Here is a 15,265-nt window from a genome sequence, read left to right as displayed (position 1 = left end):
ACATACTTACCATGCCTCCATATAGTATATATCCTCAAACCTTTCTCCTTTTATTTAGGTTATTTTCTCTGCATAGAAATCCCTCTCTCTTCCTCTGTCTATCTCAGTTCAACATGGATTTAGTTCCTTCAAGTCTCACCATCTCTGAAATTCATTTTGATTCAACAAATACTTTATTTGCATAAATGCCTACTGTTGAAATATGAGAACTAAGGAAAGAGTCAGGAAGAACTGGTTTCAGTTTCCCTTTCTGAAATGTACTGATTGTATAGTCAATTTATTTAAGTTTTCAGTAACAAGCAGCTCTCTATATCTACAAAGAATTCCCATCTTTGTATCACAGGAGGTATCTTCTTACTTGGATGCCCCTATATTGCAGGTAAAGTCACAGGCCCAGACTTTCCAAATATAATCAAGACATTGTTTTGGTGCTGAGTATGCAAAGACAAAATAAATAAATTGTACTTTCCTTCAAGTAACTTGGGCAGAGATAATGCATACAAATAGAAAACCTTCTTCAAATACTTAAGACTATTGTTCTCTCCTCTGAACTAGAATCAATTTCAGTAGTAGAACAGTTCTTTGAGATTAAAGTTAAATCACTTAACCATTAGGAGAGCTGAATAACTTTTTGCTACAAACTCTCCAAACCAGAACATCAAAAGAAAGGAATTATATGCCAGATAATAGAGCCATCACAGCTGAATCCATAAGATAAGAAGGTAGAACATCTGTGCATAAGGTTAAAAACTCCACACATTTTAACTCTGGAAAACTGAGGTTCTTACTCAGTCCCCTTACCCCATCTCCCCATCAACTCTACATACTAATTGAAGTGAGAATTGGACCTCACAAGCTTATAACTCAAGCTCTTCTAAAAGGATACCATATAAAAGACATGTTACCCAAATCCCTCCAATAAGAAACAGAAGACACTGTCACTGTCACAAAGGAAAGAAAAATGATTGACAAATGAAAGTTTCTCCCAAACTAGTCTAATGCCATTGATTGGTTGGTTGATGATTGATAGAGATATCTAGGTCCATTACAGGTAGTGTTCTCAATTAACAAGGACAGTTATTTTAGGAGATTGGAGTGTTGATTGGTTGACTGGATGGATCAATCTATATTTTAATTCCAAGTCTAGTGTTCTACTCCAATCACGTTGTGCTATCCAGTAAATCCAACACCATTTTGAATCTCATGTTGTTTTTTTGTTTACCCTTCTCTTTTCTTTTTTTTTTTTGTTTCCTATCTTTCTCTATCTCGATTCTTTTACATGAACTAGCCCATTCATAGAACCCAAGAATAGACTCTCAGATAGTGTTGAAAGGTACCCCAGAGATGACCTAATATAATACCTTCATTTTACAGATGATAAGATGGAGACCCATGGCAGCTAAGTGACTTTCCTAAGTTCATGTGGTCAATAAGGATCAAAGGATGAATCTAAAACTAGATTTTACTACTCCGAAGTCACCAGTGCTCTCTCTCCTATACTCTTAGATTGTCTTCTAAGTCCTAATAGGATGGAAGCATTTATAATCTATGGTTAGAGTATATGAGAATTGATCTACTAAAAATAAGTAGAAATTAAGTAAAACAGATATTTCTCATTAACACTGATTGGTAATAATATCAGTTAGAATTCTGGAATAGAATTTAATTATCAGTCACATGAAGAAAATAAAAACATAGTAATTATCAAGTAGGAGATAATATTTTGCAATTGCTTCTTCAGAGGAGAGCAGCCATTCTTATACCAGTACCTTTTATACTAATTAAACAGATTTGAGAAATTACACTGCATTTGAAAGAAGCCAAAGTTATTACTGGGCCTTTGTGCTATTGACTAGCACTTTACAAGGTTCTTTCAAAATCACAATAAAGAACTGTTTTTCACTGGAAAGGTTTATATTTTTTTTCAAAACATGATGAAAGAGCACTCCATGACACTTTTGGCATAAAGATGTAATTTTCCAAATTGTAAAAGATTTTTTTTCTCACCAATCACTGTAGTAGCCTCCTATACAGTTTTTCCTATTTCTGAGACATCTCACCCCCAAACCATCCTTCACACAGCAGCCAAATTCATCTTTTAATACACAACTATAATCACATCACTCCCACTATTCACAACTTTTTCCTACTAATCTTCATATACAACACTGTTGACCACCCTCTTTTCTTGATAGGCTCTCCTCTCTGGGTATTCCATCACTCATTTCTTCTATTGTAATTTTCCTTCTGCAATTCTAATTGCTTCTTCATTGGATCTTAGATTTGTGTATATCCTAAAACTCAAGTCCTCTTCTCTTTACACTCAGTGAACTTATCCATTCCTGTGGGTTTAAATAGCATCTCTATGCAGATAACTTTTCCACTTTATATCTAGCCCCAAAGTATGTCCTGATCTGTAGTCCCACATCAATAACTGCCTATTAATTATTTCAAACTGATTATCTCAGAGACACCTCAAACTGAATATGTCCTAGAGCTGTCATTTTTTTCCCTTCTTCATCCTCACTCTTCAAGTCTTGTTATGTTTGTGCTCACAAAAAATCTTTTTCATCTGTCTTCTCTCTATTCACAGTGTAACTATTCTAGTTCAGGCCCTCATTATTATTAGACTACTATAATGAATTCATAACTGCTTTCCCTAATTCCATCCCCTCTAATCCATCTTTCACACACTTTTAAAAATAAGTATCTAATGCACAGGTATTTATAGCAGTCACTCACCTGGTAGATCCTTCTGAGTTAGTATTGGTCTCATCAGCCACAGCTTTACCCAGTGTACTATCACCCCAACATAGAGGTTCATTTTAATCCTTTTCAAAAATGATGGATAACAACCAACCAATGAACCAACAACCATCTCAACTGACAATATTCCTTATGCCCTGGCACTTTTATTTGGTGGAAATACCTTTTTGAAAAAGTTACAGAATTATTCACTCAACTTTGCCTCCTGTTTATAATGTCATATCTAAAATATGGTGCCTATAAAATGATCAGCCTTCAAATAGTATTAAAAAACTTATATTCACTTGTAATTAGCCTAAAATTCTTGTTCCTAAAACCCATTTTCCCATCAAGAAGGTGAAAGTGATCAATCCTCTTGTAACTGTAGTTGAAGAGACTACTGTTGGGAAATTGAATGTCTCAACTCTTTTTATTTACCTTAGCCAGAAAGAAACTACTTATTTTGGAACAAAGAAGTTTTATTTTGTTTTGATTTGTTGGGGATAGTTTCAAGGAGAGAAGGTAGTTAAAACTCTCAGGCCAGGGTAAAAGGAGATAAACATTTAGGAAAGATCCAGTTGAATTGGAAATTCTATTCTGGCCATAAATTTAATGCTAGCTTTGCCTCTCAGAAGGAAGAATGCAGGGAAGGATATGTGACATCCTCTCAACATTTCTCTTTACTCTCTCCAGTTGATTGATCGTCAGACCAGACAATATGATATAGGAATCATATTGAAATACTGCTGACTGGCCCAGTTGTCTTGGGCCATTGACTGTCCCAATGTCTGCTCCACTATCTGGTAATGATCAGCCAGATGGGGACATTAATCGAGAAAAAAAAGAAGAGGCATTTAAAATGTTCATTTTTAATTGTTTCATAATTATTTCCCCAATCTATTGCCTCACAACTTGAGGATGAATAATTCTCAAGAAAAATCATTATTAACCATTACATGCAAAGACTTTTAGAAAAATTTTCTGCTAAATACAGATTAATTTCCCACTCAGTAAAGCAGACCCTAAAGAAGGAAACTCTTTGCTAATAGACAAAATTCCTATTTAACTACATAGTCATGGGATTGTTTGAGAGTAGGTGATGTAATGGACACGATGCTGGCCATGACATTAAGGAGGCCGAAATTTAAATCCTGCCTCAGATATTTGCTAGCAGTGTAATCTTGGGTAAATGATCTACCTTCTCTCTATTTTATCATCTATAAATGAGGATGTTAGATTCCATCTTGGGGGAAATGAGGCTAGTTCTTCATCTACTTATGAAAAAACTGAAGCCCAAGGAAAATAGGGCAAGTTACTTGTCATCCTTATAAAAGGCTTTAGAAGTAGAAGAATCTTAGAAAATATTTAGTCTAATGCAGCTGAGGAAACTGAATCTGGAAAGGAAAGGTGGCCTGAGATCATACAAGCAATAAGTAGCAAAATTGGTATTTGAATTGAATGTGTCAGACTATACATTCAAGATTGTTTCCACTATTCCAGTAATTCTTAACCTTAACCAAGTATTGGACTGGATGCCTTCTGAAGTCACTTTCAGCTCTAGGTTTCTAAACTATGAACTCTAAAGACAGTGACATATTTTTCCAATATTTTGACTAGTTGGGCTGAATTGCTTCTTCCTTCTTCCCTTCCTCCATATCTTTGAATAGACAGATAGAAAAAAGATAGAGAAATAGATGTGTATATATTTAGATATACATACAGACATCTAAAATATACACATATCTCTATATATTTATTTGTATAGATATAGTAAATTTCTGCTTACATGTATGTGCCTATGTATACACATAGAGATATAACACATATATGTATATTTCATTTCTAACATTTACTAAATCATCTAGAATAGATCAATAGGATCTTCTAGGGAACAGGAGGTGGCTCAGTGGGGCAAGATAATATATGTGGCTACTGTTTTACATCTTGGTATTAATATAGCCTCCCCATCCTTGATATACAAACAGATGCACTTCCATTCTATTTGATCTCTTACCCCTTACCTCACTTCATTATCCTTACAAAGTAGGAAAATTTTCATTATTATTTAAGACTTTTCTTTGTCATAAATAGGTGGACAAGCTGGGGATACACCTGACCTTCCATCAGAAACAACTCGAGGATTTCCAAGAAATATAAGTAAGAATCTTTTGAATTTTTCTTACTAAGTTAGGTTCAGGAAGGAATAGAAGAGATTTGATGGGGAGGAGGGGAAAAGAGAGGGGAAATGCATCTTCCTATATGACAGCTTGTTTTTCCTAATGGTAAAGGAGTCAATCGTGTTTCATAAAGATTTAGAAGTTTTTCTTTTTCTTGCAAATCCTGCCTCTTAGTAAATAGTCTGCCATGATTTCCCCCATATGCACCTCTCAAATTTGGTAGGAGTACTCTCCCAACTTATTCCACTGGTAGAATTTCTATCAAACTGCCCACAGCTCTGAAGTTACAGGATTCCCCAGTCCAGTGTTTATAACTATTCCTGCAGATATGTGTTGGTGAGTCAGAGGGTATCTAACAACCTTTCTTTTTCCTTGCTTGAACAGGGAAGCAATTTTCACCATTCTGTCTGCTAAGCCAGTTATAATAGAAGGCTAAAGAAATCACCTTAAGCCAAAGTTATGAGGGTTATAAATAACTGATTTGACATAGAGAGTACAAAAGGTTTAAGGATACATTTTACAGGGCAAGGATACATAGTGGTCTTGGTTCTGCTTCTGGTTCTGGTAAATATCTAAACCTCCTTGTTTCCTTTATCATTCTGAAGATTAGGCCCATAGTGGTAGTTGATTCAGCTTTCTCAAGAAAGAGCAAACTTCCTGAAATGTCTGAGAAGATCCACAATGTCTGGGCTGGGTGTTTTTTTTTTTTCACTGTGAAAATCCAGGGCACTTTATAAACAGTATAAAACCTTCAGTTAATGGGTCAGTAACAATCCCTAGCTCCCATGTGACTTGAAATTCTGTTTCATATTCTAGAGACTAGAGTGTTAGGCAGATGTCCATCCTAAGAACATTAAGACTTCCCCTAGTGTTATGGGCAGATGAGAACAATTTGTTCCAATAGCCATGGAAGTGGTGAAAGCAGGTTTACGGAGCATTTAGAGCTTTGTCAGACATCAAAGATACCAAGGTCATCCACTGCATCCCAAGCCATAGCCAATCATCTTGACTTTTGTCCTCTCATTGGATTGTGATGACTCTGGAAGACATAGTGAGGCTAAAGACTTTGTACCATTCTGCCTCACTTAAATCCATTCAAGCAGAAGTCATTGGTCCTCTGAAAATGAAGGAAAAACAACAATAATATTGTATGGCTGACCTCTTCAATGTTCTGATTTTTTTTTAACCCTGAACCAGTCTTCTTTTTCTATTTCCTAGGCACTTATTTAGTTGCATGGTTATTGACCATTCCCCCTAAACTGTCTTTCAAATCAATTGTCTTACCTTCTTGAGGATGGGAACAGAAGATAATTTTACTACCCTATCCTAAGCCTTTTCTAGGTTCTAGCAAAATAGCAGTTTTACAAACATTATTCTTTTCACAATGACACATTTTTTAAACTTTACATCTTTCCTCTCTTTTTAGATAACATCACATTCTTCAATGGAGCATTTAAGGATGTAGAAAGTGTAACATTATTTTTTGGTAAGTTGAATCCCTGATTTATCAGGATAATATCAAGGCAATTGTTTTAACTGTTGGGAATAGCTGCAGTTCCTCTCATTAAAAAACCACTTACAAAGGATAGTTTATATAGGTAGGATCATAAAATCATTGATTTAGAACTAGAAAGAACCTTATAGGTCATTTAACCCACTCACATCACGCATTTTATAAATGAGGAAACTAAATTCAAGAGATATTAAGCTTTGTATCAAGATGCACAAAAACTAAGTGGAATAACTGGGAATAACTTGAGACCACCTGAGTCCTTTCTGACTCCAAATTCCACATCTTTTCCACAGTATTATATTTTTTCATCAGTTCTAAGTGTCATAGTAGGTATTGTGTAAGCAATAGGGTAATCTTGATGAGAAGAATCATTGCTCTTAAGATTTAGAATGCAACAGAGGAGGTAGAACAGTTATGAAAAAAGATGATGACTCTATTAGAATTATACAAGAACTGCCACTTCTAGAATAGAATATTGGGCATAAGAAAAATACATCTTCCTCTTGTAGAGGGCCATTTTACTATGAGCTAGAGAAGAAAAGTAATTTAACCAAATGTCACAGCTCCATAGATCCAACTTCAGGAGCCCTGATTATAGTCCATTTACCAATATTACTGTTATTCAGTCTTGACCCTATTTAGAATTTTCTTTCTTTTTTTCCCCCTGAGGTAATTGGGGTAAGCGATTTGCCCCAGGATCACACAGCTGGGAACTGTCACATTTGAACTCAGTTCCTTCTGACTTCAGGGCTGGTGCTCTATTCACTACACCACCTAGCTCCCCCTATTTAGAATTTTCTTAACAAAGATACTGGATTGGTTTTCCATTTCCTTCTCCAGCTCATTTTACAGAAGAAATTGAGACAAACAGCTAAATAATTTGCTCTGCATTACACAGCTAGTAAGTGTCTGAGGCCAGATTTGAACTCAGGAAGGCTCAGCATTCTTCCTACTGCACTACTTGGTAGTAATTAACATTTCAAAAGGACTTTGTAGTTACAAAGAATTTTATATTCTTTTCTATGGTCTGAACAATAAGCTTCTCAGACTGGTGATAGACTCTCCCCATTTCATAGATTATATAATCCATAATATTATATCCCTTTGATAGAGGAGGAATCTGAGGATCATTTAGTAACCTTTCATGAGGTAATACAAGTAGTACATGATAGAACTGAGATTACAACTCATGTCTACTCATCTCCATTGCAAAGCGCTTTGGCTTATACCATACAAATGTCTTCTGTGTCACTATTTTTCATAGTGCTGGTCACATACCAAGTAATGCATGCATCCTTGTTGATAAAGAGTACCTTGGCAGCATCAAGGCATTCTGGACAAGGACTGCTCATGGCAGTCAGATGAAGCCCTGGTTTCCACGTCCCAAAGAGCTTCTTTCTTTTTCCCCCTCTACTCTCTGCAGACTGCTTGGGCTCCCACTTTACCTGGCTGCAGGCCATCTTCACCAACTTCCCGGCCTTGTTCCATTTTGTGAACAAGTTGAAGTGTGTGGCTGGCCTCTGCCCCAAGGACTTTGAAGACTATGGCTGCTCCTGCCGGTTTGAAATGGAGGGGGAACCCATAGATGAGACCGACAGGTAAGTCTGTAGAACTTGGGAGGCTGAGTTTGCTGGCTGCTAGAAGTAAAAGGAATTATGAAGAGCTTCATCGGCTAGACAGGGGTTAGAGCAATTCAGCTGTCCACTGACTTCTATACTATTTCACTTTGGGAAAGGTCAAGCTATTAAGTTCTATGTGGATGTGAGTAAATCAATACAAGAAATATAAGGGACAGAGGAAAAGGGAAAGACAGAGAGAGAGAGAGAGAGAGAGAGAGAGAGAGAGAGAGAGAGAGAGAGAGAGAGAGAGAGAGAGGAGAGACACACAGAGAGAGAGAGACAGAAAGAGAGAGAGAGAGAGACAGAAAGAGAGAGAGACAGAGAGAGAGAGACAGAGAGAGAGAGACAGAAAAAGAGAGAGACAGAGAGAGAGAGACAGAAAGAGAGAGAGAGAGAGAGACAGAAAGAGAGAGAGAGGACAGAGAGAAAGAGAGAGAGAGAGAGAGAGAGAGAGAGAGAGAGAGAGAGAGAAAGAGAGAGAGAGAGAGAGAACAGAGACAGACAGACAGACAGAGACAGGAAGAAAGAAAGAGAGAGACAGACAGAGACAGAAAGAGAGAGAGAGAGAGACAGAAAGAGAGAGAGAGACAGAAAGAGAGAGAAAGAGAGAGAGAGAGAGAACAGAGAGAAAGAGAGAGAGAGAGAAAGAGAGAGAGAGAGAGAGAGGAAGAACAGAGAGATAGAAACATGTCCGTACATGTATATCTCAGTAGATAAATAAGAGCCAGACAGTAAGATAGATAGATGACAAATAGACAATAGACAGACAGACAGATAAAGACAGAGATAGGTAAATAGGTAAGATAGGTAAATAGGTAGGCAGATGATAAATATTCAGCATACAGATAGGCAGAGAAATAGATGATAAATATACAGCAGACAGACAAACAGACATATGTCAGCTAGATGGCATAATGGGTTAGACTTGGAGTCAGGAAGACTCATCTTTTGAGTTTAAATCTGGCTTCAGGCTCTTACTTAACCTCATTTGCCTCAGTTAGCTCATCTATAAAGTGAGCCAATGAGGGATATAGCAAACTACCCCAGTGTCTTTGCCCCAAATACCCCAAATGTGGTCATGAAGAACTGGACATGACTAATTAAACACAAATAACTGTGTCTATATATCTGAATCTATATATCTATATCTGTATGTACACACAAATATATGTACATACAGAATATAAAAATATATGTATGTATACATATATAGTTCTTGTTATATTGACTCATATATATAAACATATAGATGTATGTATGTATGTATGTGTAGATCTAGAATGAAAGAGCTATATAGTGTCCCAAAGTCTTAGGGAAATATTGTCTGAATAAATCAAAATTTCACCAAGACATTTTAGAAATCCTGTATATATTCTATTTTTGAATAATTCAAATTAAGCTTATATTTATGTGAATGACAAGGGATATAAGGATATATGCACATATCTATGTCTAGATGTGTGTTCTAATATATGTCTTTGTCCCATATATACATGTATCTTTACATTCTTTGTATGCATGTGTGTGCACATATACATAGGGATATTATATAGGTGCATGAGGACACATACCAGGAACACAAGGTATATACATATACATTCAGATATATGCACATACATAATACACACATATATAGAGAATATAAGGAAATGCAAAAATACAAATATATACATAGGAATATGACTATATATATGTAGACATGTATATATTTCTATATATAACATAAGCACACATGTATGTATATATTATAGGCATACACACATACAAAAAGACAATATTAATAATATAAGGACATGTATCTATATTTATGCATACACACATATGCAAGAACTATAAAGACAATAGCAATATAAGGACACACATGGGATATAAGATAAACACACATGTTCTATTCCATACACACCCACGTGGGGGTCATAATCCTTGTGCATGTCCTTATATTGCTATATGGTCCTTGTATAAGTTTGTCCTACCAAGCTAGAAAGGAGCTAGAAAGAGGGATCTAGGGAGGGACCACATTATCCAAGGCTTTGATTAGTCACATTTAGAGATATTTATCATCAGACTGGCTACAGTGAAGAGATTTTTGTTTGTTTTTTGCAATAGCAACTAGAAAGACCAGTTCAGAGCCATCCAGAGACACTTAAGTGGATGTAGGATCCTGAGCAAATTATTTAAACTTTGTCTACCTCAGCCTCCTCATCTGGAAAGGATATAACAATAGCCCCTGCCTCTTAGAGTTGTGAGGATTAAATGAGAAAATGTTTATAAAGTACATCACAAACTTTAAAGCACTATAAAAATGTTAGCTATTATCATCTTTTCAAATCATAGAAGGGCTGCCGTCTTTTAGTGGAACACCCACGCAGTTGAAACTATAGATTATTAAAGTACTGAAGCAGCAAACTTTACTTAATCATGATTTTTTTCCCCACTTCACTCACCATAAATTATATAGGAGGCATGGGAATGTAGTGCAATGAGTACTATTTTTGAAGCTAGAAAACCTAAATTAAAATCTTGACTCCACAATGTATCTGTAGTATAGCCTTGGGAAAGTGACTTAATATCTCTGAACCTCAGTTTCCTCATCTGTAAAATGAAAATGATAATTTTTGCACAGTTGACTTCACAGCATTTTGAATTTCCAATGAAATGTTTGTTAAAAATCTTTGTAGAAAGCTAAATAAATCTAAGCTATTATTATGCTTCTTGAGGACTGACTGTTGGGTGCAAAATTGTATCTGCAATAAGACACTAAAACAAGCTCTAAGCCTCTGTATCTGGCCCCTTTAATAAACAGGAACTGAGATCTTTCTCACTATATACGATGCTCCCTGTTGCCAGGGCCTTACTTTTATAGTTCTTAATGCCCAGATGCATGTAAAAGGCAAAGTAAAATATAGTGTCTCTAGACCTTAGAAAAATGTTATATCAGATATTAATTATACCTTAAAATAATAAAACATTTAAATGTCAATCATGTGCAGAGTTTAACTGAAAATGAAATGTCCCTTATATAGTATTTATTAAGTAAAAAATGAAAATAAGCTAAAATATAAGCAGTAGGAAAAATCCTCCAAGACAGTCCAGAAATGGTGCATCAGCACAGGTGGTCACAGAATAGTCAAGGCTCAAGAATCATCTTTACTAAATGACTATATAATTGTGATTCTCCCGCCCCTCATATTGGATAAGGAAGGATGGTCCAGAGGTATAAAAATAATTTGGGAAACTTTCTTCTTTATTTATTTATTTATTTTTGGAAACTTTCATTAGAACATCCCGCCCACATTGGATTTATTCACAGTGAAATAAGCAAAATAAATCAGAGTCTGAAGTCCTTTCACTCACCTTAGCCTTGGTCATGTACTCATCAGGCTAAAAGGATGGAGATCTTCTAGTAAGCATTTTTATGATTAAACAAGAAAACTTTATAACAGTGCACTTATGGCTTATCGTTTAAAGTTTGGAGCCTGTTATAAGAAGGAACCTATCTTATCTAATTAATCCTAAATATATATAAAATATGTATTAATATATGTGAGTTCTATATTAATATTAGTTGACCGGGCTAACTAAATGTATATTAGTAAATAAATATAATGTGAATAATCACTATCCTTATGGAATCACACTGATTAGAATAAAGTAGGGTCTAAATAATCATCTGTCACAGGGTAAACTGTCTTATTCATTTTTATATCCCTCAATGCCTAGCAAAGGTCTATGAATGAAGTAGTTTGATTTAATCATGCTAAGTTTTTGACATAGTTCATTAGAGGTACCTGGCCCTCACTACATACTTTATTGATCAGGTTATGAAAAGTAAAATTTCCATGTTTTAAGAGGGATTAGTGGCTTCTGTATTATTAAAAAAATAAATAAACCAACCAACACACAAACCTTCTTCTGCTTTTAAACGCCTGTTTTTAAAGACCTCCAGGCAAAAGTTTGTCTCCGTTTCAGAAACTCTCAGCAAGAAGGAGTTCTTGAATATACATGTTTTCATTCTGAAATGAGAGATAGATTCAGCTCAATGAGTTGGTAGAAGGAGGAAATCCTTCCCCTGCTCCCCTTATTCTCTTGCAGGGATTGGGGTGGGAGGCTCCCAAATGTATAAGCATCAGAGACTACGAAGCAAAGCAGCAATCCATCAAAGTCATGGACAGATCAGAATTATTAAATCATGCACGTTGAAAACTGATGGATGGGTGAACATCGAATTTCATTTTCTTCACACCATCTGAGAGGATACCAAGAGCCCAGAGGGAACTCTGAAGGAGAGGTAGTTTCCTTGGGGATTTGCAGACCAAACCTGAATAAATCTTAGCAGGTTTATTTAGAGATTCATTATTTTTCTATCTCATATGTCACAGACTTCCTGATCAAAGGCAGTTTTTCCTCTGGATGAAGTTTTGATTACTCAGTCTATCAATCAAAAAGCATATATTGAGCTCTTACTTACATACCCACTACGCTAATGAATATCCTATTTTGGACAGTTACTAGATTAGAAGGGTGCCATATACATAGTGTGCCTGATTTCAGCAAGGCATTTGGGAGAGCCAGCACTATGTCATCATGAAGGTGATAGACCTGAAGTCGAAGTTTTAACTCTACAGCTGTGACCTCTGGCAGTTCACTTCACTTATGGATCTTCTTTTTTGTTAAATTAAGTGTTTATATTAGATGAAAAGACCTCTGAGTTCCTTTCTGCTTTTATATCTATGAGTTAGTAATTCCAAATCATTCTTTGGAACTGTAAAGTAGGAACAAAATATTTATGGATCCTGGTTCACAGGACTTTGGTGAAGGTCAAATAATATCCAGTATATAAATAATTTTGTCAGCTATATAAATATCATTTATTATGAAATCCTTATGGTTAAGAATGGAAATTAGATAACTCAAGTTATATAGGACTATAAGGCACACAAGGAATAGAATACACACACATATATACATATAACACACATATATATGGAATATAGTGACATACATATACATATTTGTGCTTGATTTAAAAACTAGAGACAAAATATTTTGATTATTGAGTTGATAGCAACCTAATCAAAAGTTTCTATTGAAGTGTTCTGGGGATACGTCAAGAAATGATCTGTACCCATGAAGTATTTAAAATATAGTTAGGGAGATAAAATATAGACACGTGAAAGATGGAGCTCATCCAGAGGAATGCAACCAGTATAATGAAGAGTCTCACAATCATACTGTATAAAAATTGATTGAAAGAAATAGGAACATTAAGCCTGGAAACTTTGAATATTTTAAAGATTGTCTTATAGAAGAGATAAGAGATTTGATCTCTAGGGCAAAACCAAATGGACAAGATGGATTTCAGGATCAGTATAAGGACAATAACAGAGCTAGCCAAAAGTCAAACGTATTGCCCTTGGAGAGAATGCTTTCTTCACTAGTGGCCATCCAGCTTTTGCTTGATTCAGTAAGTTATTGAGGAGACTTGGTATTGCTTTTAACTTTCTGTGTGATCTTGGACAGATCAGTTTCTTCATCTGTTAAACAAAAGACCTCAATGGCCTCTAATATTCCTTCAAGTTGTAACATTCTATGTTCTAGTATTCTTTATTCCAAGGTCCCTTCTATATTCTAACTAGAATTAATGCTGTATTCTAACATTCTATGCTCTTCCTTCAAACTTTGATTCCAAATATAATTGGTTTAGAGGAAGACATCTATATGTGATTCTCCTACTGGGGAAAAATTATAGTATTACTAATCCAGAGCTAGAAGTTCCCTTAGATATAATCTACTTCAATCCCCTTGTTTTACCAAGGAGGAAACAGATCCATAAGGTCAAGCAGGATCATAGAGTCAGTAAACACCAGAAGAGGGATTTGAATTCAAATTTGAATCTTGGACTCTTTCCACTCTAACAAGATGCTTCTTTATTCTAGTAATACTTAAATAAACAAAGAGTTCTTTCTTCTAACTCCCCAAATTTTATTTTTCTCCCCCCAACCATATGTCCAGTTGTTGTTTCCAACACCGAAAATGTTATGAAGATGCTGCTGAATTGGAGTGCACCCAAGACTTAATCAGACTTCCCACTGATGTTATTTGTAGCAACCAAAACATGACTTGTGGTGAGTAAAATTCATTTCCCTAAGTCCAAGATATCCTGGATAACTACCCTGTGATCCTAGTGTAACGTGTGTTTGGGATTCAAAGAACTTCCCTTCCTTCCCAAGATATTCTCTGCCCAGGGGAGCAGAGAAATTGATCCAGAGGATTTCCCCTTCTAATCAATCACTCTTTGGGGGATATAGCATCAGCTAGAAAAACAAGTGTGACAAATTTGATGGATATGTCTGGTATTCTCTTTATAACACTCACTCTTCCCTTATAGGACCCAAAGGATCTAGAGCTGGGACGGATCTTAGAGATCATCTAAAGCAAAGCTTAATTGTGGGTTGTGACCCCATATGAAGTCATGTAACTGAATGTGAGGGTTGTAAAATTATGACATTTTCAGTAAATGTTTGATTTATAGACCTTTTTCATATATCAGGGGTCACAAAAAACATTTCTCAGGTAAACCAGGGTCATGAGTAGAAAAAGGTTAAAAATCCCCAGTCTTAGGGGAAATGAAATGAGTTGGGGAGTTTTCTCAATCTTCTCCATTTATTTGGTCCATTTCTCTAGAGTCCAAGGATCCTTGTGAAACTCTTCTTTGCAATTGTGATAAAACTGCCATTGAGTGTTTTCTTCATTCACATATCAACTCTTCCCTCAATGGGCTTGACATTGCCCTCTGCATCCCCACAGTCACAGGTAAGAAAAAACAGAATGGATTTCTCAGTCTCCACAATAACACTTGCTATCAATCACTGGCTTTACCTTCTCTTCCTTGTTAGTTATCCTTTGTCCAGTATGATTCAATGACAGCTACTCATAAAGGGCCTGCTACTTTACAAGCCCTGTGCTCAGCCTTAGGGGAAATTTTGATTCTTACCTCTAAGAAGCTTAAACTCTAATGGGAACAACAACAAAATAATTGAGATACCAGATAAGGTAAGATAAGTAGAAAAGAGAGAAATAAGAGATAGTTGTAGGCAAAATGTAATGGGAAATATGGAGAGAGAGAACATTTTCTTTTAGATAAATAGATAGAAAATTTATTAAACACTTGCCATATGCCCTGCATTATGCTAAGGACAAGAAATACAAAT

At 35.7% G+C, this 15,265-nt stretch overlaps 1 protein-coding gene across 1 annotated transcript in view; it reads left to right on the top strand.

The window, feature by feature from the left end:
• The window catches only part of OC90 (otoconin 90), a 49,739-nt gene that overhangs the window by 1,063 nt on the left and 33,411 nt on the right, over positions 1-15,265 (top strand). Inside the window, exons 2-6 of the mRNA XM_051974780.1 lie at positions 4,837-4,902; positions 6,349-6,408; positions 7,859-8,033; positions 14,067-14,179; positions 14,739-14,867. Coding sequence (XP_051830740.1) covers positions 4,837-4,902; positions 6,349-6,408; positions 7,859-8,033; positions 14,067-14,179; positions 14,739-14,867 — 543 coding nt within the window. The remainder of the gene's footprint in view (positions 1-4,836; positions 4,903-6,348; positions 6,409-7,858; positions 8,034-14,066; positions 14,180-14,738; positions 14,868-15,265) is intronic.

Source organism: Antechinus flavipes, chromosome 1 (assembly GCF_016432865.1).
Source record: "Antechinus flavipes isolate AdamAnt ecotype Samford, QLD, Australia chromosome 1, AdamAnt_v2, whole genome shotgun sequence".
Taxonomy (NCBI): domain Eukaryota; kingdom Metazoa; phylum Chordata; class Mammalia; order Dasyuromorphia; family Dasyuridae; genus Antechinus; species Antechinus flavipes.
This window is presented reverse-complemented; position numbering and strand designations above follow the sequence as displayed.